At 43.6% G+C, this 25926-nt stretch overlaps 1 protein-coding gene across 1 annotated transcript in view; it reads left to right on the top strand.

Annotated features, from left to right (window-relative positions):
• The window catches only part of CSMD2 (CUB and Sushi multiple domains 2), a 948969-nt gene that overhangs the window by 117038 nt on the left and 806005 nt on the right, over window positions 1-25926 (top strand). Inside the window, exon 2 of the mRNA XM_066586981.1 lies at window positions 12602-12818. Within this exon, the coding sequence (XP_066443078.1) occupies window positions 12602-12818 (217 nt within the window). The remainder of the gene's footprint in view (window positions 1-12601; window positions 12819-25926) is intronic.

The raw sequence follows: 25926 nt of genomic DNA, 5'->3' as shown, positions 1-25926 counted from the left end.
GAATAAAGGCAAAATAAGTTATAACAAAGCAGAGTACCAAATTAAGGAGGAAGGGCAGTATAGATGGATATGTATACCACTCAACTCCCTCAAATGCCTAAGGAGTGGAGACAGCATGATAGTCCAGACCGCATATAAGCCATAGTCTAAAGAGTATGAGAAGGTCCAAAACGTAGAACAGTTCAAAGAAATGGGTAGAGATCAGTGATGTTTTATAAAGTCAAAAATTGGAGACTTAATTACTCACAGGGGTTTCCTGTAACCTGGAAATGCTGGCAAGTATGTATATTGATAGTAGAAGAGAACAAGAAAGAATCTTATATTAAGGATCAGAGAGTTAGCCTTTTGGGCTTACTGAAAGTTCAATAAATTAACTTTATATAGGCACTCAGAGGCTTGCGTGTCCTGATTAGAAGGTGTAGGATGAAGGTTTGGAGGAGGGTTTAGCAGGGAGCCAGGTCCTGGATGGGTGGGCAGATCTTGGTGAAAGTGCAGCTACAGCTTCACGTCGAATGCCTTCCTGTTGGAGTGCAGCTTGAGCTTCTTACACATTTCTCACCTTGTAGGGATGAGAATTAATCTGAAAGAATAAGATGAACAACAGATAACCTCAGCGATATTTAATTTCTGTCTGTTGTAGGCTAGTGATAGGGCACATTGTTCTTCTGTGCTCCAGTGTGGAAGGTGCCAGATGTGCATATAGATGCACAGAAAGGGGCATACCTGGTAAGATTGTAAGGGTCCTGATAGCCAAGAGTAACGGATCTCTAACCTCTGAATAAAAAAAAAACGTAAAATCAAAATGGAGAAGCTCAACCGGAGTTTGTGGAAGCAAAGCTTGATATAAAGAGGTTACCATCTGATTATAGTTGGTAGCAAATTCTGGAAGGCCTCTTATTCGTATGTTCTCCCTCCTGGATCGGTTCTCTAAGTTCTCTATTTTCAATTCCAGTAATTCCATACAATAATCATTATCTGCAATATCTTATCAGCCTCTTGTCAGGAAGTTCATCTGCTTTTGTTTCCACGTCGGAGACTCTCTGGCCTAAATCTTATACATGTTAGGTGAATTCAGCAATCGCCTGTTAAGGCTCTTCACAGAACATCCTCTGTATATTGCGGTACATCTCTGCAGGGCTTGGAATGTCCACTCTTGCTTCAGTAGGCAGCGTGGGATCCCATACAGCTGCTTCAGATGCATGGTCTGGTGGAGTGGGGCTCCAGGGTGCCATGTTGAAAACTGGGGCAGCGCTGAAAATATGCAATATGGTCTGCCCTGCGGACAGTTGCTCCTATTTTCCTCCTCTCTAGGCACCTCTAGGCATACTCCCCAATTTTTCAGTGGTGTTCACACTGCTATTGAGCTGCTGAACAGCATTTAAAGTGGCCATTTAGAAGCAGTAGGCACGGAGCTCACATGGAGAGCATCATCTTTTGTGAGATGCAAGCATATGCTCAATGTCTAGTTGCTTTAAAAGTAGCTTAAACATAGAAAATTGCACAATAGTAATACCCTTAGAAATAATATATTATTGGAATTCTTCTATTGTTTTAACCCTTTGTTGTAAGAAGCTTAAATTAGGCTATGTCCACATAGTAGAAATCCATGGCAGAAATCCATGTGTTTAAACATGGATTTCTGATGTGAATTTACATAACAGAGGCCATGAATCAGCACATGAATTGGCCTCATTTAATGGGGCTTATTGGCGTGCAAAAAACCCAATGCTGGTCCTGTGTGGACTCTACTTCTTGGTCACTTTTATTTTTTCTTGTCATGGATTGTAGTGGAAAAATATATGCCATATAGAATACAGTGTGAATTCCTATTCCAATGAATGGGTCCCTTATTTAACATGGATTTGATGCGGAATCGGCATGAAATCATCGCAGGTTCCGCATTAAATTTATAATAACTTACCCTATGTGAACATGGCACGGATTAAGGGTGGTTTCACGCAAAGCCTTTTGAGGAAAAACTGCATATTAAGGGGTTTTTTTTATGCATAGGGGTTTTTTGATTCAAATAAGTTTTATTGGATATATTTAAACAAGTAAAAGTTATGTTTCAATCATTGCATTAGTAACGAAGAATCTTTTAATGGAAACTATAAAGAAGAAAGAACAGATGAGGGAAGATGGGGGGAGGGGAAGGTATAGGGTAGAGGACGTGCCCGTAACCACCTTCTTAATATGCTAATGGCTAACACTCACGGTTAGCTCTGGCATCCGTCCTCCACTCTTCTCCCCTACTTCAGTCTAGAGATCGAGATGAGGAACTTGCCCCGTACTCGGTTACGTTTGTGGCGACGTGTGTCCATCTTCTTTTTCATATAAACTTGTCTTAACTAAAACTCAAAAACTCAGACATAGACAGAGTGGGAGGGGGGTGGGAGGGGGGGGCAAGCGTGGATGGGGAAGGAGAGATATATGTAGGTGATTGATTGTAAGAGGTGGGTCCTCCGTGTGGCAACCCAAATGTAGGGTTAGCTCAGTGAGCCCTGGTCCACCCAGCGTTTGAGGGCATCCGACCCCCTAAACGCCACCCAAGGCCGCCACGTTTTGTAGTAAGCCTCCCAAGCCTTAGGATCCTCGGCCCCCAGTTCGTCAAACCTCATGAGGGTATGGAGTTCCTCTACCCACATACCCCTGGTTGGGACTGTCGTTGAGCGCCATAGCCTTGGGACGAGTAGTCTCATTGCGAATATGAAATGTTTTAGGAGGCTTGCCTTTGGGGCTCTCTTGCTGCCCTGGAACAGAGAGAGCAGGGCTAGTTTCGGCGTCATCCTCACCCTTGAGTGGTTGATGTAATTATATAGGGTTGTCACCTCGTCCCAGAGGTCGGCAACTGGTCGACAGCCCCACCAAATGTGTCTCATAGTGCCTCGGCTCCCGCAGCATCTCCAGCACTCAGGGGAGGAATGGGGAAAGATCTTCTGAAGTTGGTCAGGGGTCCTGTACCACCTTGAAACTATCTTATAATTGAGGTCTTGTATTTTACCAGCTGTGGATAGTTTGTGGGTTAGGTCCCAGATTTTACCCCATTCCTCCTCCGTGATGTCCTCCCCCAGTTCCCGTACCCATGCCTCTTTATAGTTCGGGGTCTCCTCCCCCGTCTCCCGATCAAGCAACAACTTATACAGTGCGGAGATCATGTGCCTCTGGCTTAAGTCTGATATGCAGAGTTGTTCAAACTCCGTCAGGGGTGCTAACAAGTTCTCTTTTGGGGTCAGCGTGCTCACAAAACTTCTCAGTTGTAGATATTTGAGCCATGATCCTGGCTGGGGAGGGGGTTGGTCTAGTATCTCAGACATGGGTTTCAGACCCTCCTGTGTCGCCACGTCCCTCAGTCTGGGGTTAGAGCCTCTGAGGTGGGCAGTAGCCCTTTCTGTCTTGTCGTGGCTTCGAATTGGGGGTTTGCTGGGAGCGGAGTTAGGGGGCCTGGCACTGAGACTAGTCTATATTGGGGGGCGAAGCTCGCCCAGGTCCTAAATAGTTGTAGACCAAATGGGGAAATGTTGGGAATTGACTTAATCCATTTAGGTGGTATCCAGTGGGCTCCGTAGAGACCATCTATTTCACCTGCATGTTCTATATCCACCCAGAGCCTTGTGCTTCTACTTTTAAGGATATCCAGTACGCAGTTGGTGATATTGGCCTTATGGTATAGGGCGAAGTCTGGTAGGCCTAGGCCCCCCTTTTCTTTTCCCTTCTTTAGTAGTGAATGACGCAGCCATGGTTTATGGCCTTTCCAAACGAAGTTGGTGATTAAGGATCTAATTTTTTTCAAGAATGTTCTCGGGTGTCCAATTGGAGTTGTTTGACATAAATATAGGAATCGGGGTAGAATGTCCATTTTAATTGCATTGACTCTCCCGTTCCACGAAAGGTATAGAGGGCTCCATTTAGTGAGGTCTCTTACGAGTTTCTCGATGAAGGGCATGAAGTTTAGCTTAAAGGTTAATTGTGCCTCTGCGGGGATGATAACTCCCAAGTACTTTAGGTGGGACCCGACCCATCGGAAGGGGAGAGCTGACTCCAGGTGGGAGACCTCGGCCTGCGGGAGTGAAATGTTTAGTGCCTCTGATTTCTGTGCATTAATTTTGTAGTTATTAATTCTTCCAAACCTATCAAATTCCTTTAGGAGTACGGGCATGCCGACTCGAGGGTTGGTTAGGTACAGCAACAAGTCATCCGTGAATAAAGCCATTTTATGTTTTAAGGAACCGACTCTAATGCCTCTTATTGAGTTGTTACTTCGGATGGCGTTGGCTAAGGACTCCATGGTCAGGATGTACAGAAAAGGGGAGAGAGGGCATCCCTGTCTCGTCCCGTTGCTTACTCTGAATGGGTCAGAAAGGGTTCCATTTACTCTGATCCTGGCCGTGGGGTCTTGATAGAGGGCCATGATCCACTGGAGCATCCGGGGGCCCATTCCAATTTTCCTCAGGGTGGCAGCGAGGAAGGCCCAACTAACCCTATCAAAAGCTTTTTCCGCGTCAATTGAGAGGAGGCATAGAGGGGTTTTGGATGCTTTGGCTCTAGCGATTAGGGACATCATCTTGATTGTGTTGTCCCTTGCCTCCCTGCCTGGGCCAAAGCCGACTTGCTCCAAGTGGATCAGACCCGGAATCAAGTCCTGGAGTCTGTTTGCTATCAGTTTGGCAAACATCTTAATGTCAACGTTTATTAGGGATATCGGTCTATAACTCCCGCAGGCCGAGGGGTCCTTGCCCGGTTTTAGAATGATGGTGATATGGGCTTGTAGCGCCTGATTGGGGAATGGGCATCCTCTATTTACTGAGTTGAATGCTTCTAGGGCTATTGGGGAAAGTTCTTCGGCGAATAGTTTATAGAATCTGGTCGTGTAGCCGTCTGGGCCTGGACTCTTGTTTACTTTTAGGTTTTGGATTGTGCTTGATAGCTCTTGGGGTGAAAAGTCTAAATCCAGTTTGTCTGCCTCTGCAGATGACAGGCTCTTGGGTGCGTGGTTGGTTAGGTAGTTGTTTATTTCTCTATCAAGCCGTGGGGTTGTGGGTTGGGTGCCTGAGTTAATATTGTACAGTTTATCGTAATAGGCTTTGAATTCCTCCAGAATATCTTTAGTGTTATGGATCGGGCGACCTCTACGAGATTGTATTTTGGATATGTACGTAAGTGGGGCCCTGGGGTGTAGGGTTCTAGCGAGTCGGTTCCCACATTTGTCACCATACTCGAATGATCCCTTCCTAAGTTTATCTCTCAGGGCCAGAGAGCGCTGGTCTAGGATTTCCAGAATCTGCTGTCGGATTGATGAGATTTCTGATCTCAGGGTTTCACTCTGTTTATGTTTGTTGGCCATTTCCTTAGCTCTCAGGGAGGCTAGCAGGCCTGATAGAGTGGCGGATCTTTCTTTTTTAATTCTGGAACCATGGGAGATTAACACGCCTCTCAGGATGCACTTGAGTGCCTCCCACTTTATTGGCGCGGGCGTTTGATCTGTTTGGCGTGACTCTTTAAAAGTTTCTATTTCTTTTCTTATTGCTGCGACACATAATGGGTCTTTTAGCAGATTGTCATTTAGTCTCCAGGACTGGTATCTAGGGGTAGATCCCCAGCCTGCAAGACCTCCAAGGACCGGGGAGTGGTCAGACCATAGTAGGTCTCCGTGGGAGCAGGACGGGGCACTATCAAGGAGACTATGTGAAATCAAGAGGTAATCGATCCTACTATAAGAGTTGTGAGCAGCTGAATGGAAGGTGTAGTCCCGAGTATCAGGATGGAGAATTCTCCATAGGTCTACTAGCTGTAGTGTGTCTAGTTTTAATTTAAGGGCCCTAATTGCTGATCGGGAGACGGAGGACTTACCCGAAGAGGAGTCCATGGCTGGGTCCAATACCATGTTCAGGTCTCCGCCCAGGATTATTTTCGATCCATCTGCGAATTCGGACAGGGCCTTCAGCACTCTCAGCGCGGCGGGTACTTGGTTCTGGTTTGGGAGATAAACATTTGTATGCATAGGGGTTTAATGTTGACCAAAGTATTTTTAATCTAAATACCCGATACTAATACATTCTTTTACTAAATTTTGCATATTTGTAGGGCATGTGATCATGTGAGACGTTACATAGACACCTCCATAGTAACACACTGTGCACAGTGGAAGAAGTCAATGTGTCTATGGATGAGACAAATGTCTGGACGGATCAAGAAGGATGGATGGGCATGTTTTCACTAATTCAGCAGAATGGCACAAAACTTTAAATTGTATTGGACTGTATTATCACTAATGTGGTCAAAACCTTTAAAGTAATTTTCCAGTATTCTTGCAGTAGCTATACTCTGCCCTCCTTCCACTCCTCATATTCCCAGTCATGTTTTTTGCTGTCCAAGATAATCTTCAGACTACCTAATCCCCAGAGTACATGGATAGTGTTAGACTACCAATGCACAATACGTGCTCTCTGATAAATCAGAGCTGTTCACGTGATCAGTACTGTTCAATTGGAGAGCAGTGCACAGTGTGCATCAGGTAATTAGAACGTTGCTGTGGCCATCGTAGACTGCCGAAAAAACGCTCTAGAAAAAGTAGATCGGTGGGACGGCAAAGAAGAACAACAGCAGGTAATTTACCCCCTCCTGTCCTAGGATAGAATGTTGTCCCGAAACAAGGGGGGTGCTTTTAGAAAAATATGACTTTGTTCAGTAAGATGAATGGTGGGAAATAGGTCTCTTATTTTAAGTGAAAGCTAGGGAGAGCTGAAGAAGAAGGGGCTCCTCTAGGCTACTGGTGACAAAGAAGGTAGCCCCATGAGAGCCCATTTGGCTGCTAGGTCATAGAAACTGAACTCTATAGCACAAACAGTTGCTGTGACAAGAGACACTGCAGACTATTACTGCACATAAGGATCCAGGAGTGCAGTCATGTTACCAATTTTGACTGCAGGTATGCTTACAGGAATCTTATATATGTAAGGGGGTAGTGCTTCCACACTTTCCCTTACTGCACAATGGCTTGCATCTGTTGGGATAGATGGCTCAACAGCTCTGACCACAGCTTAGTCAATCAGGAGAGGGAGCGGGAAGTGAGACTGTGGAACCGGCTGACCACCACAGATAGAAGCACTGATAAGCGCTGTGTGCAGAGAGGACCTGCCAGAGTGCAGCAGCAGGGAGCGGGAGTGTAAAGCGCGCGTATAATGCTAATAAGAAGGTGCAAGAGGAATTGAGGTTGAAGAAGAGGGGTTCGCCCTTTTGGTGAGGCAGACGATTATATGGCTAGCATCTAACCACCCAGGACAGTCCCTTTGCTAGGGAGTTAATGTAGAGCTAAGCCTTCCTCCAACCCACAGGTCCCACAAGTTACTAGCAGTTCTGTAGGCCTGATATAAATAGGTTAAGGCTGGGTTCACACAGGGCGGAGAAATTTAGTGCAGATTCTCGCTGCGGCAAATCCGCCTTCGGCTGCTAATCCCGGGAATAGCCAGCCATTTGATCAAGATTTGTCAAAAAACCCGTCTGCACGAAATGGCCAATCCGTCAGAGCAAAGCCAGCAGAAGCCGGAACCGTGGCGCGGATTCCACAGTCGCAGCATGTCTATTTCTTTTCTTTCCGTTGCGGCCGCACTTCTCTCTATGGGAGCGCCAGCCGCAATGGAAAAGCATGCGGCCAAGCCACTCTAAAACCCGCAGCTAAGTGCTGCGGGTTTTGAAGCTGCGTTTCCCGGCAAAAATCTTGCGTTTTTTTTTGCTGCAGCAAAACCGCAAGATTTCCGGCGGGATTCTGCCCTGTGTGAACCCAGCCTAAAAGCTGAATGTCAGCAGCAGTACACAGCAGTCCAACAGAGAGAGGAGCCAGCAAAGGCTTGCATGGTGGCCTTTGATTTCTGGTGGCAGCACAACTCGAACTGTCCAAAATCTGGGGAGCAGTGCAGGAAAAGGCCCTGAAAACTGCAGGTAAAAAGGAGGACCAAAAGGGCCTTGAGGACCGGCAAGTGAGAGCTGACCAGATAAATAGGATTGACTGGATATAGAGTATTACAAGCGGTCGAGGTTAAACACCTCAGAAAACACTGTTGTACAAGGACTATGGTCTTCAGATGCTGGCGGAGAGTTGAAACTGTGTTATTTTGTAGGAATCGAGCCTGGGGCTAAGGGGCAATAGAGTCAATGCAAGTCCACAAGGTGCAGAGAGTTTCATGATGTACAAACTTTGTGCAAGAGGCGCAATGACTTTTCAAGAGCGTGTTGTTAATTTTTTGTTTCTTACAGTCGGTTATGTATAATATGCAATTGCTTGTGTAATGGTGCAGCAGACCACCCAGCGTGAGATAAAGAGTTCGAGAAAAAGTTAGTTGTGATCGGACAGACCCTTAGGTAAATTGTAAAACTCTGATCTTTATAACAACTGGCATCTCAGTGCAGAAACACAGTCTTTATGGGGTGAGATGAGGTCTGTGTTATGCGAATCAGAGATCGATTGCGGCCAACGGCTGGTATGAGTGTATAGATGACTTGCTGCTGTCAGAGTTGGAACACAGTGTACCTATTGCCATTTCTTGATGAGTGACGTTTTCACACGTTACAATGAAATGTTTAAAGTACCAATGCCCTCACATGGAAGGACACAGCTAAACATGCTTTAAAGCGATTCTGTCATTAAAAATTAAAATTCTTTACTCACTTATTCATCCGCTATCAGTCTACTTATCAGATCTTCTCCTCACTGAGCTTCTCCTGTGACCTGCAGTCCTGGGGGGTCATCTCACCTCCAGCTGACTGATTCTTCTGCTTCCTGTGAGGTTACATACATTTACAGGCATTCTCTTTCTTGCCGAAAATGTACATTACATCACAGTTCACAGCCTAGGAGGGAGTGCCGAGTTATTGCAGAGACTTCTCATGTGCAATAAATCAGAATTCCTTCCTAGCTAGTGAAGGCTACGTCACAGGGACATGACCTTCACTGACCTGCCGGAAGAATGATTGCGAGGAATACTAGCCTCATAACAAGGAGAAGAGAATCCAGATGGCTTGCGGTGAGCTGACATGGGGGACTGGTTAAGATCAGTGAGGAGAAGATGCCGTAAGGAGACTGCCTGTGGAGGAATAGGTGAGTACAGAATTTTTTTTTTATGACAAAACCCCCTTAAGTAAAGTTTGGTTTATTTTGCTAATATGCACTGCCTCCTCCATCTGTCACCGCCATCCACCTGCTTCACTTACGCTTGTGTTGTTGCAATGAACAGGCAGCTTGCCAATGTACCTGTTAGGATCATGTGGGAAACTAAGCATGGGGCCCACATTATCGTGACCAAGAAGGATAGGGAACACAAGGAACTACCACAGATTTACACCTCTCCCTATCTACTACTAGGATTAGTGACACAGACCTACCTGAGCGGGGACATAGCCCTGATAAAGGGCTGCCCAGTGGTCTTCGGATCTGGGCCCTAGCTACTCCTAGGAACCATGCACCAGAACAGGACACATAAACATGCCAACCATGACAGGGACAACTAGACAGAGTACGCAGACACACAGAGCCGGAATCACACCATACAGCAGCAAACACTAGTAGCAGGGGATAAGCTATAAATACCTGGTATTAGTTGACATTTTGATCAAAATATGGAATCTAGCGGGCCACGTCACGGCTCCTGGCTATACTGCTAGTCCCTACACTAACCAGGAGTCCAGAGGCATCGGACACAAGTCACACTGCAAACTGCAACAGCACAGACAACAGGACACAAAACACACAGCAAGCTGTACAGGGCAGACAACAGGACACAAGTCACACAGCAAGCTGAAGTAACATGACTGCTCACCCTGAACACCAGACAGACACTGACAGGAACTAGTTTTATATGTGGGCATTGGCTAGCAGGAGAATACCACACCCAACCAGCTCAATTAACCCCAACCAGTAAAGGTGTGCTCCTGGAACCCTGTAGTACAACAGATCCTAGCAGCACACCCTTACAATACCTCTTACTACCCACTGCATAGATACCGGATTGGTCTTTTATCATGTGATGTCCTAAGCCATTGGTGATGATTACAAGCTTGCAGTAGGCCACACCATCTGTCAATCTGATGATGAAAAGGAGACAAGAGGTGCTTTCTGATTAGTTGTTGAAACACAGTTGTGATAGGTTTTATAAGATAGTAGCCTAGTATCCACTTACCATAGACTTGCAATCCTTGAAGGCACCATATATTAGCAAAATATGTCAAGAAGGTTGTGTTGATTGAGTTATTAATCATCAGTCTTGTCTCTAGCACAGTAATGTTTTGTTAGATTGTGTGATCTACAGTCACACCACCAACCTAGCACTACAGTACAACACAAATTCCACCACAGAGCAGCTGAAAGAATATCAGTACATTGAGGGCTCTTGTTACGGTGAGTCTTTCTGCCACTGAACACTGTGACAATGCTGTCACAGTGTTCAGTGATGAGGGGACTCCTCGTTGAGATGAAGAAATCCTCTGCCACAGCTGTCACAACTGTGGCAGAGGATCGTGATCTTCTCTGTATGTTGTCAATTGAGCCGCCACTGCTGCTGCCTGTCCCATTGACCACAAGGTGAAACCCCTGGATGTGACAGCATCTAGGGGTTTCACATCCCAGGAATCTACTGCTGCAGCTGTCACAGCTGCAGTAGGGAATAGCGATGGCACCACACTTTACGTGCAAATTTTGAACGCACCCAAGTGCGATTTTTAGAACATGCCGCCCTCTTCGGTCACGCAAATTTATGTGTTTTGCATTCGCTTCAGGCAAAAAATGCTCCAAAAAAAGCCACCCGTCTGACTTAGCCTTGACATAGTATAAATATATATTGAATTAGTGCTATAAATGAAATAACAATTCATACATGGTTTGGATAAATATGGTGAGGGAATTTATTAAGACTGGCATTTCACACACTTATTCTATTCCATACTTCATTGTAGTGCACATATTAAGAGATATATGCCTTAATAAATTTGGCATATCTTTGTCCATGCACCATAAAGTAAAATTCACACCTGCTATGAGTTTATGGCAAAAATAAAAGTAATTATGTTGGTCTGTGGGAGGGCCTGCCTCCTCCCATTAAACTCCTCCCCTCCACCCATTAAACACTGTACCCTTTCACTCCAGAGAAGTTTATAATAGCACAAGCGGTGGGTGTTAGCTGTTTTTCACAGTTAAGATTGGGACAGCAGTATCTAAATAGCCCAATAGAGTCTTCTAAGTGGCCCCACTGCAATGAGATCATGGAGTTACATTCAGGGCGCATCGGCACCCGTATTACTGCAGCTAGCAGACGGCCGTACCTGAAGACGGACGTCTTTCTGCAGCGCCGGAGGAAAGAACATGTGACCGGCTTCATTGCTGGTCATGTGTTCTTTCATCAGCGCTGCAGAGAGATGTCCGTCTTCAGGTACGGCCGTCTTCTTTCTGCAGTAACGGCTCAGTTACACGGGTGCATCGGGGCCGGTGTACGGGTGCCGATGCGCCCGTGTGACTGAGCCCTAAGGTAATGTCCAGTAGTACGGTGAAAACATCTGCGCTAACAACTTAAATAGTGTTGCATTCAGTGTTAATACTATTTCAGTCCCGCATTTTTATGATTTCATTCCCACTGATGACTAATGTTTGTTTCTATGGAGATTTCTTTTTTCAAATCCATACGCAATTAAACTTTTATTCATAAACAAGCAGTATTACCAAAGCTTCTTTTTTATAACTCTTGTCTTATTTTTAGAATAATCGTATAGTAGAAGACAAAGAAGCAAACAAAATATCGTACTTCCTAATATGTAGACCAATCACACAGTAAGGGTTTGGTCACACGGGGGAATTCACCGTGGAACTTTCCACAGAGATTTCTGCCAAGATCGTTGGCATGGATCTGCATGTAGATTAGGCCTTGTGGAGATGGGTGGTGGGTATCATGGTGGCTCAGTGGTTAACACTGTTGGCTTGCTGCACTGGGATCCTGGAGTCAAGTCTAACCAAGGACAGTATCTACATGGTGCTTGCATGTTCTCTCCATGTTTCTGTCTTCCTTTAGATGCTCCAGTTTCCTCTCATACATACTGATAAGTTAATTGGCCCATGTGTGCTCTAGATAGGAGCATTAAATATAGCCCCATTGGAGATAGGGACTCCTGTGAATGTTTCTAATTTCTCTACGGCACGGAGGACCATGTTGGTTTTTTATAAGTTGCTTCTTGTTTGTTGGTGTATGATGATGTAAGGCTATACTGTACATTAGTCATATAGTCATTGTATTTCATGCTTTAATGTGTCTCATTAACTATAACTGTATTAGACTAATTATTTCCCTAATGGCACTTTCACGTAACTGTTTATTAGCAAGTTTGCCACACTAATTTCACTTCCAGTCTATTCGAATGCTTGCAAACTGCTAGAGTTTATCTTTAAAAAAAGTAATTATTAAAGAAGAGCAGAGAAAAAGAGAAAAAAAGAAATGAACTAAATAGAATAGAATGTATTTGCGCTGTGTGTTCTTATGTATGTTAGAGGTGGGATGTAAACAGTAACTTTAGTTCTTTACATTTGACTTGTTCACTTATGTTAATTTTTTGCTTATTATTTCACCAGGTCAGAACTGCAGTTTCACCCATCAAGAACCAAATGGAACCGTAGAAAGTCCAGGTTTCCCGTATGGATATCCAAATTATGCTAATTGCACTTGGACTATTAGTACAGAAGCGCAAAATCGAATACAGTTGTGGTTCCATTCATTTGCCTTAGAAGAAGACTTTGATGTCCTAACTGTATATGATGGGGAGCTAATAGCTAAAAACCTAAGGACAAGGTAAAGTACAAAATGTAACATTGTAAGCTTGACAATGCCTACATAAAAAAGCATAAATCATATTTGTAGCTTTTTACTTAAAGTCATAAGAACTAGAGCCAATGCTCCTATTGTGGGGTCCATGAAGAGTAGGGGTCAACATCAGGTTGGTCTGCTCCTCATGCTAAAGGATGGTAAGAACCTGCAGAGGGCTTCACTCCTCATCTACTTGGGATCCTCTTGTGAGCCAAAAGGAAAGCCCCTAAGAACCCTTCCATAGCTACAGTTTCTACAGTCTGTCCTTCACATGCAAACTAAACATTAACATACTGTAGATTGTTATATAGCTTGTCATTTAGGATACCTATAGATTTCAATGGCAATCTACAAGAAATTTGATTTATACACAGCAGCTGTTTTGTATGATTAAACAGATCTGTAGCAGGAGGCAAAGGCTAATGTTAATATATTAAGGGATTGCAGACAATGCAGTTCCCAATTATAATAACCTATCCCCTTATAAAGACCCATTTACATGAAGAGATGATTCCTTAAAAATCACTTAAACGACAGTTTCAGTGGCAGCTTTGAGCGATCATTTTGCATAAACTATTAGGTAGCTACTCAGCTACTTAATAGCTTCTTAGCGTGCAAATGAAGCCTTAGCTGAAAGCAGTTAATAGCTGGGGGGGGGGGCTCTTATCTCCATTCAGTTCCTGTGTTCTCCGACAGGTTAAATAGCTGAAACAATGCTATCAGCACTACCCTGATAAGACCACACAACGGTTTTTAGGTTGGCTTGAATTTAACGATCACTGAGCAGTGCACGAAAAGTGCGCAATGACTGTGTGTTTACATGCAAGATTATCGCTCAAAAGATCACTTTTGAGTGATTTTTGAGTGATCATCACTCCGTGTATATGGGCCTTAAATCAGGGAGGTAAACTCTAAATGTCCTGGATCAAGAACTAAGGGCGTATCTTTGTAATTATTGTAAGGTAAAGGTAAAGTCCCCTGGTGCAAGCACTGAGTCATGACTGACTCCTAGGGTGACATTTTCTTAGCAGACTGTTTTTGCGGGGAAGGCTTGCCATTGCCTTCTCCAGTCATCTTTTACCTTCCCCCCACCCCGCAAGCTGGGTATTAATTTTACCGACCTTGGAAGAATGGAAGGCTGAGTCAACCTTGAGCCAGCTACCTGAACCAAGCAGGGATTGAATTTGCAACCTTCAGTTTGTGAGCGAGAGTTTAGGCCTGCATTTCTGCTGCCTTAACATTCTGCATATCTGAATTGCATTGACATTATTCAGAATTGCTTTTTGCAGAACAATCAGAACAGACATTTAACAAAACTTTAAATGGAACCTGTCATCAGTTTTAGGTTGTCATGTGCAGATGAGAAGCACAAAAGGATAGATCATCTGTGCATGCATGAGATGAGGTCCTCATGGCACTCGCATGAGACTTGAGAGTGCTGCATTGATGATACCTGCTACATTATTCATGTGTGAGGAGGCAAGAGGGGTGGACATTGGGACAGAACAGGATGCTAGCAAAAATGGACTGGCATGCCCACCGGACCACTCTGCTGCATTTACATGCAGCATGACAAAATTCTAAACTTTGATTAGCAAACATACAAAGATAATTGTATGAAAGAGTGGACTCTCATTATTATAGCACTGGTCTTGGTTTACATTGCTAAAAAAACAGTGACAGGTTCCCTTTAAGAAAAACAGCAGTTTACTTTTGCCGTATGTTTGTTACCTCTTTTATAATATTTTTGTATTATATTGCAAATTTCTAACAAAAACTGATTACACATAAAAATAGCAGTTCATCAGAAATTTTCTACGCAATGTATTATCTTACCCTAAGGGTTACATAGCCAATTTTTATTCATGTTCTATGAAGTTCAATTATCTATTGTGCAATACAGGAATGCAAATTATATTTAGAGTTATCCAGTTTATCCCAAACTGTGAACAGGTGTTTTAAGAACCTTTCCACTTAATTATGCATACATGTATGCAAATGTGTATCTGTTTATGCATGCACTATTGTAGTCCTTTAAAAACACCTATATGCTATGTCACCCAGCCCTGGCAATCTAAAAACCTCTGTGACTGGGGCTCCCCTCCAGGTAGGAGACCTGCTTATCAATAGACTCCTATGTGCAAAAGTTGAGTGACAACCTGTCTATGCTCCACAAAAGGGCACTCAGCCAGATGTGACACAGATGTGATAGTTTGTATCTGGATTGGATAAACACAGGTTAATACAAGAAATAGTTTTCCTCTAGTATACTCTCTCTAGGAAATGTGATAAATAAAGTTTTATCGGGAATACTGCAGGAAAACCTAGTTGGTTGTAGCACCCTGCAGGCTATGCCAAGGATACAGACAGCCCTATGGTACCTAAGTGAGTGGTCTGCAGTCTATAGGCCAGCAGTAGGGTGCTATACAGCAGTGTTTAATTGATAGATTCCATTGGCAATACCGCAGGTGTATTAACCCCTTAAGGACCAGGCTGTTTTGTACTTAAAGGACCAGACAGTTGTTAGGGATTTTACCCATGTGGTGGTTTTACTGCCCTATTTTTTTCCTTCAGCTAGCAAAATTATTTTTGCTGCGGTTTTTCTCTGCAACCTATTGGGTCATTGTTTATATCCCTACCATTGATTGGTTTTCTGTTTTTTAGTTTTATTGAGGGTAAAAAGATAAATAAAATGAATTTTTTAACCTTTATCATTGTTTTTTTTTTCAAATTAGTATTTTTATGATAAAATAAAGTGTGGAAAAGGGTTCCTCATTTTCTTTCAGATATTTTGATATGTAATATGTATGGTTTCGACGGTTTTGTTTGGTGTTGGCTTTGGGTTATTTTCTTTTTTATGTATATATTTATTTTATTCTGTAATTTTTTTACATTTAATTTTGTAATTATGTTTTTTACCATCCATGTCCCCCATGACGTCATATAAGACCTCTGGGGGTCATTAGCATGGTCTTTCTTTTTTTATTACACACTTTTCCACTGTAGCTGGGGCATCCATTACCGGCATCCCCCAGTTACAGGGGAAAGAATCGCCCTATAGTGAATGCTATGTACCAGGTAAAGAATAAGGCAGAAGCAGTTAAAAACCACTTCTCTCTTCTTCTCTGGGTCCCTGCGGGAAATAACAGGAATTTACAACAGGACATTTAAAATGTGCTTCTGGGCAGCAACTTTTAAATACCCTACTCTAAGCAGTGAAGTATTCCTCTTGCCCCCCTGCTGGGCAATTCCCCAGCATCGGGGGCAGTAGCAGACTCCCTCCCCCTCTCTCCCCAAGGGAGTTCCCTATAGTGGAGAGAGAGGGGGCGGCGTTACAGGGCTTCCCCTAAGGGCATGAGAGGAGGGGGTGTAGCTAGATCGATCCGCCCACTAGCCATGCCCATCTAGCCACCTCCCCTCTATGGTTTGCTATGGGGAATCTCTGTGAAAATCCCTATAGCCCTGCCCCCATTCACTAGCCCCACTCTCTCTGTACTATGGGGATATCCCTCGGCAGTCCTCATAGCAGAGAGAGAGAAGGGAGCTTTGGAGGATTTCTCCATAGCAGAGAGAAAAAGCGGAGCAATGGGGGATCAACCAATAGCCCTGCTCCTACACTCCTTGCTATGGTGAAATCCCCCATAGCTCCGCTCTCTCTACCTGCTATGGGGAAATCTCAAAGCCCTGAACAGCTTCTTCAATCTCTGCTTCTGGAGCAGATGCTCTTCCGAAGGGAATGGGCGAATTTCATGTGCATGAAGCTCAGATCTTCATGTGCATTAAATATTGCCCGTTCACGTCATTTCGGCAGATGTAAGCGGTGCTTTTTTGCACGTCTATTGGTGCGCAAAAAAAAAGAAAGCGCTCGTCTGACCGAGGCCCTACATTTGGAGAGAAAGATGAAAACCCTAGCTACTGGGCCTTATAGAATTGGCTAAGCTTCCTACCCTGGTAGTTATGCCTAGGAAACTGAGCTCATTTGCTATTTTATATGTTAGTAAGATTTTTACGATTATTATGATGCAATGAAAAGATATTTTTCTTTGTTATTATATCCGTAGTCAGGGGAGAAAAAAAGCATTAAATTTGGTAGTAATTGGTTTTGCCTGATTATATTCTGAAAAATAGTGGTTTGTGAAAAGAAGATCAGTTTTAGCTAGAACTCAGGCAAAGCACATATTAATTACTGGATTACCATCTATCCACAAAAGGCAAAATAGTTGAATTAAGTCAAAAGATTGAAAGACTTCTTAACATCAGCAGATTAGTTCTTTAATATTACCCATTGAGTTGTATCATGTTAAACTGTATGTATGTACTGTGTATATGGGGTTTGTTTCTTAATTATTGATGTCAATGATTTAACATAATGACACACCCATGCCGATTGGAGGATTTTATTATTTTATTCTATTTTATAAAATTCCATGGACACAAAGTCTATTTGCAGAAATTAAATCATTGACACTCTTGGAATCCAGTGTGTCTTCTTTCTTTCACATTTCTGTGTTTCTTTTATCATTATATTGTTAGGCCTCATTTACATGGGCATCAAAATTGCGCAGAAGTTAGCCGCCCCCAAAAATTGCGGCTACCTGCGCTAAAAATCGTACGAATTGATGATTTTTCCACGTGCCTCATTAGAGTTAAAATCGCCCATTCACAAGATCTGGTGCAGCATGTTGCCAAAAAAATGCGCTGCTGAGAGAGATTTTTTAATTTCCTCCAGCCAGCACAAAACCTTCACTACACTACATACAGTACATACATACAATGGGAAGTTTAGTTTACCTCTGCTACTCTCCTTTCACTCTCCCATTCCTATTGTTTAGAAGTTTAAGATAAACAATGGAAATGTTTAGGTAAACATTGCTAATCTCTCTTCCTCTCCCATTCCTATTGTTTAGAAGTTCAAACTAAACAATCAAAATGTTTAGCTAATCTTCTTCCCCCCTCCCTTTTTTTTCCAGCTCTCATAGGAGTCTATGAAAACTCCTGCGCATTACACACCAAAGATAAAGGCCTATTTAGACACAATTGTTGCTGAAAAGATGTCTTTTGAGCGACAAATATTGTGTCATTTACATCGCAAGATGATCGCTCAAATGTTGAGCAATCACCTTGTGCTCCTGAGCATGCAGAGAACAAGCAGGGCAGCTTGTTCTCTGCATCCAGCTGTTTCCCGTTCCGAGCACCTGGCTTTTATACAGCTGAGTGCTACCAGCGGAGGATGCAGAAGACAAGTGGGGTGGCCTCGCTTGTCTTCTGCATCCAGCTGTTCTCTGCTCGGAGCGCCCGGCTGTTATACAGCTGAGCGCTGCGTGCGAGGTATGGAAAACGCAGCTGGACAGCTGCGTTCTTCATACCCCGCCTGTCATCAGGGAGCGGGATACAGCTGAAACAATAGTATCAGCTGTATCCCGCTGCGAATCCCTGATAAGACTAATTTTTTTTCATTTCAGCACGCTGAAAGACAACGATGAGCAATGGCTTAACGAAAACTGCATGATGTCAATGCAGTTACACACAATGATTGTCACTCAAAAGATGGCTTTGAGCATTTTTTGAGAAATAATCATTGTGTCTAAATGGGCCTTAAGTCAGGTCTTATCTTTTCACGCAGCAGTGAATTTCAGTCGCTCATGTCCTATGTTTTTACGCAGCAAGTAATATAAGTTGCGTGAATTTCAGTCTCCCATGACCTATCTTTTTAGTTGCAAGTCCAGTGTCCCGTAGGGTAACTCAGGACATAGGGCACACACTGAGGAGCTGAGGGGCAAACTCTCAACAGACACTCACTTTTAGAAGTACCTCTGCACGGGGGGTCTTGTCTTTCCTCTACTTCTCTCGCTCTTTCTTTATCTTTCTCCTTACTCTCTATTTCTCCTTTCTTCCATCCTCTTCACCACATTAGGGTTGCACACTCGCTCAGGAATCTAGAAGATGATGGACTTCTTTTCCGCTCACAAACACTCATACTTATAGTCCCTAGCATACCACGTGACAGGACATAAATTAATACATTTGCAGACATATCCCAGCTACATGCAGACATTAACCTCACACTTGCTGTAGCTGTGCAATACACATGACAAGTGACTAGACAATTTGCACATTGCATTTACACAAAAGACATGACATGTATGACATTTTTGGGAGGGCCGACTTTGTAGCACCACGTCCGAGGATTTTTGGGGGGTGCGGGTGAGGCTTGAAATATAAGCCCTACCCTGAAAATATGTCCTAGCTGCAGTAAAAAAAAAAATAACAATAATACATCACCTAAGAGGTGCTGTCACCTCCAGCACTTGTCTTTCTTCTTTTCCCAGCCCTTTCTGTATTAGAGGATCAAAATCCCTGCCTCCAGGGAAAGCTGGCTGAGACATTCATTTATTCATTGAATGGTTGTGATTGGTTTAACGAGCACTGGCTCTGATTGGCTTAGCCACGGTGCTCAAGAACCAATCACAGTCAGCCCTTCCTGGAAGCAGGGATTTTGATCCCCCAGGAAGGGCTGGCAGCAGAAGAAGAACAAGTGCCGGAGGTGAAGAGGAGACCCGCACCGGAGATAACAGCCCCTCTTAGGTGATGTATTATTATTTTTTTTTTTTTTTTTACTGCAGTTTGGGCTTAATTTATGGCTTTTACAGTAGGATTTCCTACTGTAAAAGATGCATCGCACTGCACTAAAACCGCGTTTTCCTGCAATGCGATGCAACAGAAAGAAAGGCTCCATAGGGAAACAGGGGCTACAAAAAAATTGTGTATCATGGCCGTTTAAAGCATGTCGCGATTTTGTAGTCTCGCAATGTCGCAGGCTACAAAACATCGCTCGTGTGGAAGAAGGCCTAGGAAAGCATGGGCTCTACATACATGCGATTTGTAGCACTGTTGCATTGCGACAAAATAGCGCAATAAAGTCACCCATGTGAAAGCGGCCTAAGCCCTTAGGAACCCTTCACACGTGGAGTATTTTTGGAAGACGCACCTAAAGAACAACGTAATTTGCTGCTGTGAATTTATGCTCTATATCTCACATATATACATGCAATGCAGAATTTTCTGTGTCTTCAGGTGCGTCTTGCAGAAATATTCCACGTGTGTGAAAGGTTCCTTGTTGTTCTTAGATTTGGCGACCTGTTTGGGTGACACAGTACTTTAGAGGGAAATCCTGCATAGGTTATTTGCATCTAAGGGACCTTTCACACAAACTAAGCTGCAGAAAGCTGTCTAATCTGCAGCTGTGGAATTTCACACTAAAATCTGCAGCTCTTACTGTTTTTTTAAGCCATTTTCAATTGTGCAATTCCTGTGAATTTTCACCGTGGCTTGTGGTGAGTTGTGTGGCTTTGTGTGAAAGGTCCCTAATAGTAAAGGAAATGGGACCGACCAAGATTAGTCCCCCCTGTCCAAGAGCCCACAGCAGGTCTGCTCTGTGGTATGCATGTCATTACATAGCACCTTAGAGTATTATTCTTGCTTGGCAATAGTTTAAATACTTTATAATGGATTAATAAAATATTAATCACAAAGATTATGAATGAAATACCTCAGGACACTAATTGGAACACATTAGCAATGTTTACAATTGGCATAACAAGGTCAAGTCAACAAATCTGCGCTGAGATATTGCAACCGCTAATGTCCATAAAAATCCTGTAGTACCTGGCATAGTACCAACTGCACAGTAGGTCCAAGAAAGTTGTAGTAAAATAATACCACTTGTCTGCTTCTCTGCATTGAAAAAAACTTTTCATCACAAGACAAGTTCACGCTGACCAGGAAGGCGGGGCAGACATAATTTTTTTCCGAAATGAGTGTGCATCTACAGGAACATCATTCATTTAAAAAAAAAAAATGTTGGGCGCATTGACACCATTAACACTTTCAAAAGTCCAGTATTTTTACAGCCTATCTGTGAAATTCTGGATAATTAGCAACCATTGAAGCATTACCTTAAAGCAGCCCATACTTATTTCAGCTGCTGGTTTAAAGCCAACAGCCCCTACCTCATTTGCTGATATGATTATATTAACCCTTTCCAATCCAATTTGTATCCTGGTTTTCCTAGGGGGCTTAGGGTGCATTCACACGAACGTATATCGGCTTGGTTTTCACGCCGAGCCGATATACGTTGTCCTCATGTGCAGGGGGGGGAGGCTGGAAGAGCCCAGGAGCAGAAACTCAGCTCCCGCCCCCTCTCTGCCTCCTCTCCGCCCCTCTGCACTATTTTCAATGAGAGGAGGCAAAACGGGGGCGGGGCTAAGTTCCCGGTAATTAGCCCCGCCCCCGTTCCGCCTCTCCACATTGCAAATAGTGCAGAGGGGTGGAGAGGAGGCGGAGAGGGGGCGGGAGCTGAGTTTCTGCTCCTGGGCTCTTCCAGCCTCCCCCCCTGCACATGAGGACAACGTATATCGGCTCGGCGTGAAAACTGAGCCGATATACGTTCGTGTGAATGCACCCTCACTCTTTTTCTGCCATTATACAACAGCGCTATATGCTGGCTAAAGCCAGTACTGCATGAGGTGACACGTTGGATAGACTCCGACAGCAGAGAGGCTGGCAATATACGACGGGCATTTTCCAACATCGGAGCTGTACAGCTTTAAATCATAAGGTTTTCAGAGGTCAGACAGTGGATTGGAAAGGGTTAAAGGGGTATTCCATCAATCAGTTGTCTTCACAAAACAAATCAGCACTTTCATAACGTGTATAACCTGAATGTCCAATGCCAAAATAAACATACTATATCTTCCCTTTGCATGTATTTAGTTCCCCTTTCACCTGTGAATGCAGCCTTTTTTATAGAGTATGGGCGATCATTCGTCTAATACCACATGACCATTGAGAAATTACAGTTCCAGCAGCACGCTAAATCTCATGTAAGCTGCAAGCATTTTCCCCAAAGAAACAAATGCAAGCTTTCTTCCTATCTCAAGATAACTCTGTTTGTATCTCTCTATATAGAATTAAGTCCGCCTCTTCTGTCAGTTGTCTGTAAGCCCCCAGGCTCCACACAATGGCAACTTTCCTTCTCCCAGGCCCTGTATTTCACTTTAAAGTGAAGAGGAAGGACCATTTGCTCTATACATACTCTTGCATTAGACTGCTGTAATATATCCAGCAGGAGCTGTCACTTTTACTGACGACTGTCCTAGCTCATGTGATCTGTAACCATTCAAAACACAGTCTCAAATAAGTTACAAAGCACATGAGCTGGGACAGTGGTCAGTAAGATAAGCTGACAGCTCCTGCTTGATGTATTGTGCCTTATTGGGTATTTTTTGTCTTTCTCTGGATCAACATTGGGGGGTGGGGAAGGGGGGGCTGAACCAGATAGACATGTGTCTTTTTCACCCTTACATACTATGCTATGTTACTATTGCAACACTCAATACTAATGGGAGTGGCTCTGTTAATTATCTCCTAAACTTTAATATCACCCACTCTCATTCTGTATGACTTTCCCCCTTCATCACTAATAAATATGTATGCCTTTATTCTCTATGTTACTTTTTATTGGTGGGCAGTGTATATTCAGCTTGTACTTGAGTGAAGCTGTCAGACAGCCAAGCAGTGCTTAGTGGAGGCAGGTAAGACAAGGGAAAATAGTGAGGCACTGAGATTTTCTCTGCATATGCTTGCCCAGCCTGAAGGCAAGGAAACTGCGCATGCATTGCTTCCCTGCACAGAGTAGCGACAACGATTCCATTGAAAGCTTAGGAGGAGGATCTGCACATGCTCAACCACCAGAGCTTCCAGGAGAGGGGGATTTTTCAATCCCCAGCCAGAAGAAATGAAGAGGACCAGGGGAGAAGATGTGCCAGAGCCAGATAGTGCTTCTAGGTGATGTATTATCATTATTTTTTTTCTGCAGCTAGGGCTTATTTTCAGGGTAGGACTTATATTTCAAGCCCTCTCTGAAAATCCTTACCATGGGGATGAAGGAATCCTCTGCCTCAGCTGTCACAGATTGCACTCCTCTGCCACTGCTGTGACAGCTGTGGCAGGGGTTTCTTTCATCCCTGTGGGGAGTCCCCTCATCACTGAACACTATGACAGGAGGGGACTCCCTGCAGAGATGAAGGAATCCTCTGCCACAGCTGTTACAGCAGTGGCAGAGGAGCGCGATCTTCTCCCTATGTTTTCAATGGGGCCGGCACTGCTGCCACCGGCCCTATTGACAACCATCTGAAACCCCTAGATGTGACAGCATCCAGGGGTTTCACATCCAAGAAATCCCCTGCTAAAGCTGTCACAGCAGCAGCAGGGGATAGCGATCCTCTCTCATTGCTTTCAATGGGGACGCACTATTTATGTGCCATTTTTAGCTTTGGTCACATGTTTTTCACATATGCGTTGTGTGAATATTTTTTAGCACGCCTAATTATGGACTAAAAAATCGCTTGTGTGACCAAGCCCTTAAGCTAAGCAAATATCTGGTATTGCCCAGTAATTTTTTTAAGAATAAGCGAACAGGAGAAGAAGATAAATGGAGAGTGGGGAAAAGATTGAGGGAAGCAAGTTTTATGGTCTTTTGCCAAGAATGTAGTCTCAGCAAACTGCTAACCAGGTCTGAATAGACCAAAATAGTCACTTGTTAAGAACAGTAATTCTCATAATGATTATTTGTTAAGAAGTCTGCTTATACAATTGCTTAAAATGTCAATGTAACTTTACCGAATGCTTCTCCACCTCACACAGCTTTAATGCTCATGCTAAGGTAATATTTTCAATCATCCATGAAAAGTGTTCATGGAGGTAAAATCCTTTCCAGCTGTTTGTTCCCTCTATCCTATCTGATGCAAGTGGCATTTTATAACTAGCAATGAGAAAGAAGTACAGTTGTGAAGCTCCTAATTTGACTGATGACAAATGAGATAGAAGACTACCAGTCTTGCCACACACAAAGCCCTGCTAGATAAATTCTAGCACATTTCCGAGAGAAAATAACTCCCCTTTATGATGTCAGTCCTGATTCCCCATGCCCATAAATCTGCTCCTCTATCTCCTATTGTACTATTCTGAAAACGCACCTCATCAATAATCTAACACTTGGCCACCAGAGCTTCAACGGTGTTTCATTTATCAAGACTTAAGCCTCCAAAAATAAGTGTGAAGAGTGAGTGGAGGAATAATCTGTTGGACAGAAAAAAAACACTTTTCTTATTCATCATGAGTCATCAGCTAAACACTGACTTTAACATCAATTGGAAAGTTACTATTCTTCTGAAGGTCATATTCTTCTACAGTAATACGTAAATGCTTATAAGAATAAAACCCCGCATTAACAATAGCACTGCTGCTAATCCTAGCTGATAAAACATTTTATACCAGTCTTTCTCTTTTGCTTCTTCACATCACTTATATATTGGGTAGGTGTCACAGTATATAATACAACATTTGTCTTAAAGATAGTTGGGTTTATGTTACTGTAATAGTAGTTCTGCCAGGAGAGTGATATCCATCTACAAGATAGAAGACACAATCGCTGCTTAGTGGGTATACTGGTCTGTTAAGGATGAGCTGTGAGTGAGGGGCAGTGATCTGTTATTGGAAGATGATGGAAACATAGAAAAAGAAGGACAAGTGGTAAAGATTAGGTGTACAGAAGAAAAAGAGGAGAGGCTAAAGGGATATCTAATACAGTACTAAGGCACTTTGTCACCCTAGCAAAAATGCACAGAGCAATGAGATGGTGGAAGAGTCTGTTAGTGCAATGTAGATGTACATGTATATTCTTGCTGTTCCATATTAAGGGTTATTGCGAGCTGTTTGGAGAGTCACAAGTCACACACACTGATTTGTGTAAATAGCAAATGATTCTGTTTATTTGTTAAGCAGCCAAAGTATTTATAGTCCTTTAAGACAAATACATTAAAGTCAGGTGACCAAAAGTCACCTGATTTAACATAAGCATAAATTGTTACCCCTCATAGCACACGCAGGGACGTCAGCCTTTTGGTCACTTGGTTACATGCTGTCTGAGATCATTAATTGGTAATGTAAAAGTATTCCTAGACTTAGAGTGGCTTCACGCAAGCGTGTTCTTATGCGTGCATATGCACACACAAAAACACAGTTCTTTTAGAACCAATGCATTCCATATGGTGTGTTCACATGTCCGTGCTTTACAGGTGCATGCCTATAAAGATAAGACATGTGTGCACCATAGGGAATGCACGCATTGTCTTCAATGGAGCCGCGGCTGCTGCTGGCGGCTCTATTGAAGACAATGGTCTGCTGGCCCCCCCGTAATTGTTTTTCAGGGAAGAGCTTTAAATATAAGCTCTTCCCTGAAAAACAAGAATTTTAGTGTAAAAAGAAAAAACTTTCCTGTCCGCCGCTGCCGTGTGCTCAGCCAATCAGAAGCAGCTGTCTGTGTTTGTTTGAGCACCTCAGCCAATCACAGGCAGCTCTCGCTGAATGACTGACAGGTGAGAGCTGCCTGTGATTGGCTGAGCGCCTTAGCCAATCAGAAGCAACTCTTTCAGCAGGCGGGGATTTAAAATCCCCGCCTGCTGAAAGAACTGCATTGGAGAGTCGGGATAGCGTTGAGAGGACGCGGCTGAGCCCCGGAAGCTGAAGGAAGGTGAGTATGTGGTGTTTATTATTTTTTACACCACTTTTCCTTGTTTTTCCGGGAAGGGCTTATATTTAAAGCCCTTCCCTGAAAAACAACTGCAGGATACCGGCAGCTGGATCCCCTACCGCAGCTGTCATCTGTGACAGCTGTGTTAGGGAATTCTTTATTCCCCCGCAGGGATGAAAAACTCATTTGCTGCATGTGTCACAGATGTGGCAGGTGCAGCATGGAATTCTTTTTCCTCGCGGGGATGAAGGAAACATCTGCAGGGACATGGCATCGGTGGACAAGTAAGTATTTTTTTTTTTTACACTAAAATTCTTGTTTTTCAAGGAAGATCTTATATTTAAAGCTCTTCCCTGAAAAACAATTACGGGGTGCGTGCAAACCAATGCCTTCAATGGAGCTGCTGGCAGCAACCGCAGCTCCATTGAAGGCAATGCATGCCCAGCCGATATACGGCGTCTCTCTCTGCAGGAGGAGGAGGCTGGAAGAGCCGAGAGCAGT

This window comes from Eleutherodactylus coqui, chromosome 1 (genome assembly GCF_035609145.1).
Source record: "Eleutherodactylus coqui strain aEleCoq1 chromosome 1, aEleCoq1.hap1, whole genome shotgun sequence".
Taxonomy (NCBI): domain Eukaryota; kingdom Metazoa; phylum Chordata; class Amphibia; order Anura; family Eleutherodactylidae; genus Eleutherodactylus; species Eleutherodactylus coqui.
This window is presented reverse-complemented; position numbering and strand designations above follow the sequence as displayed.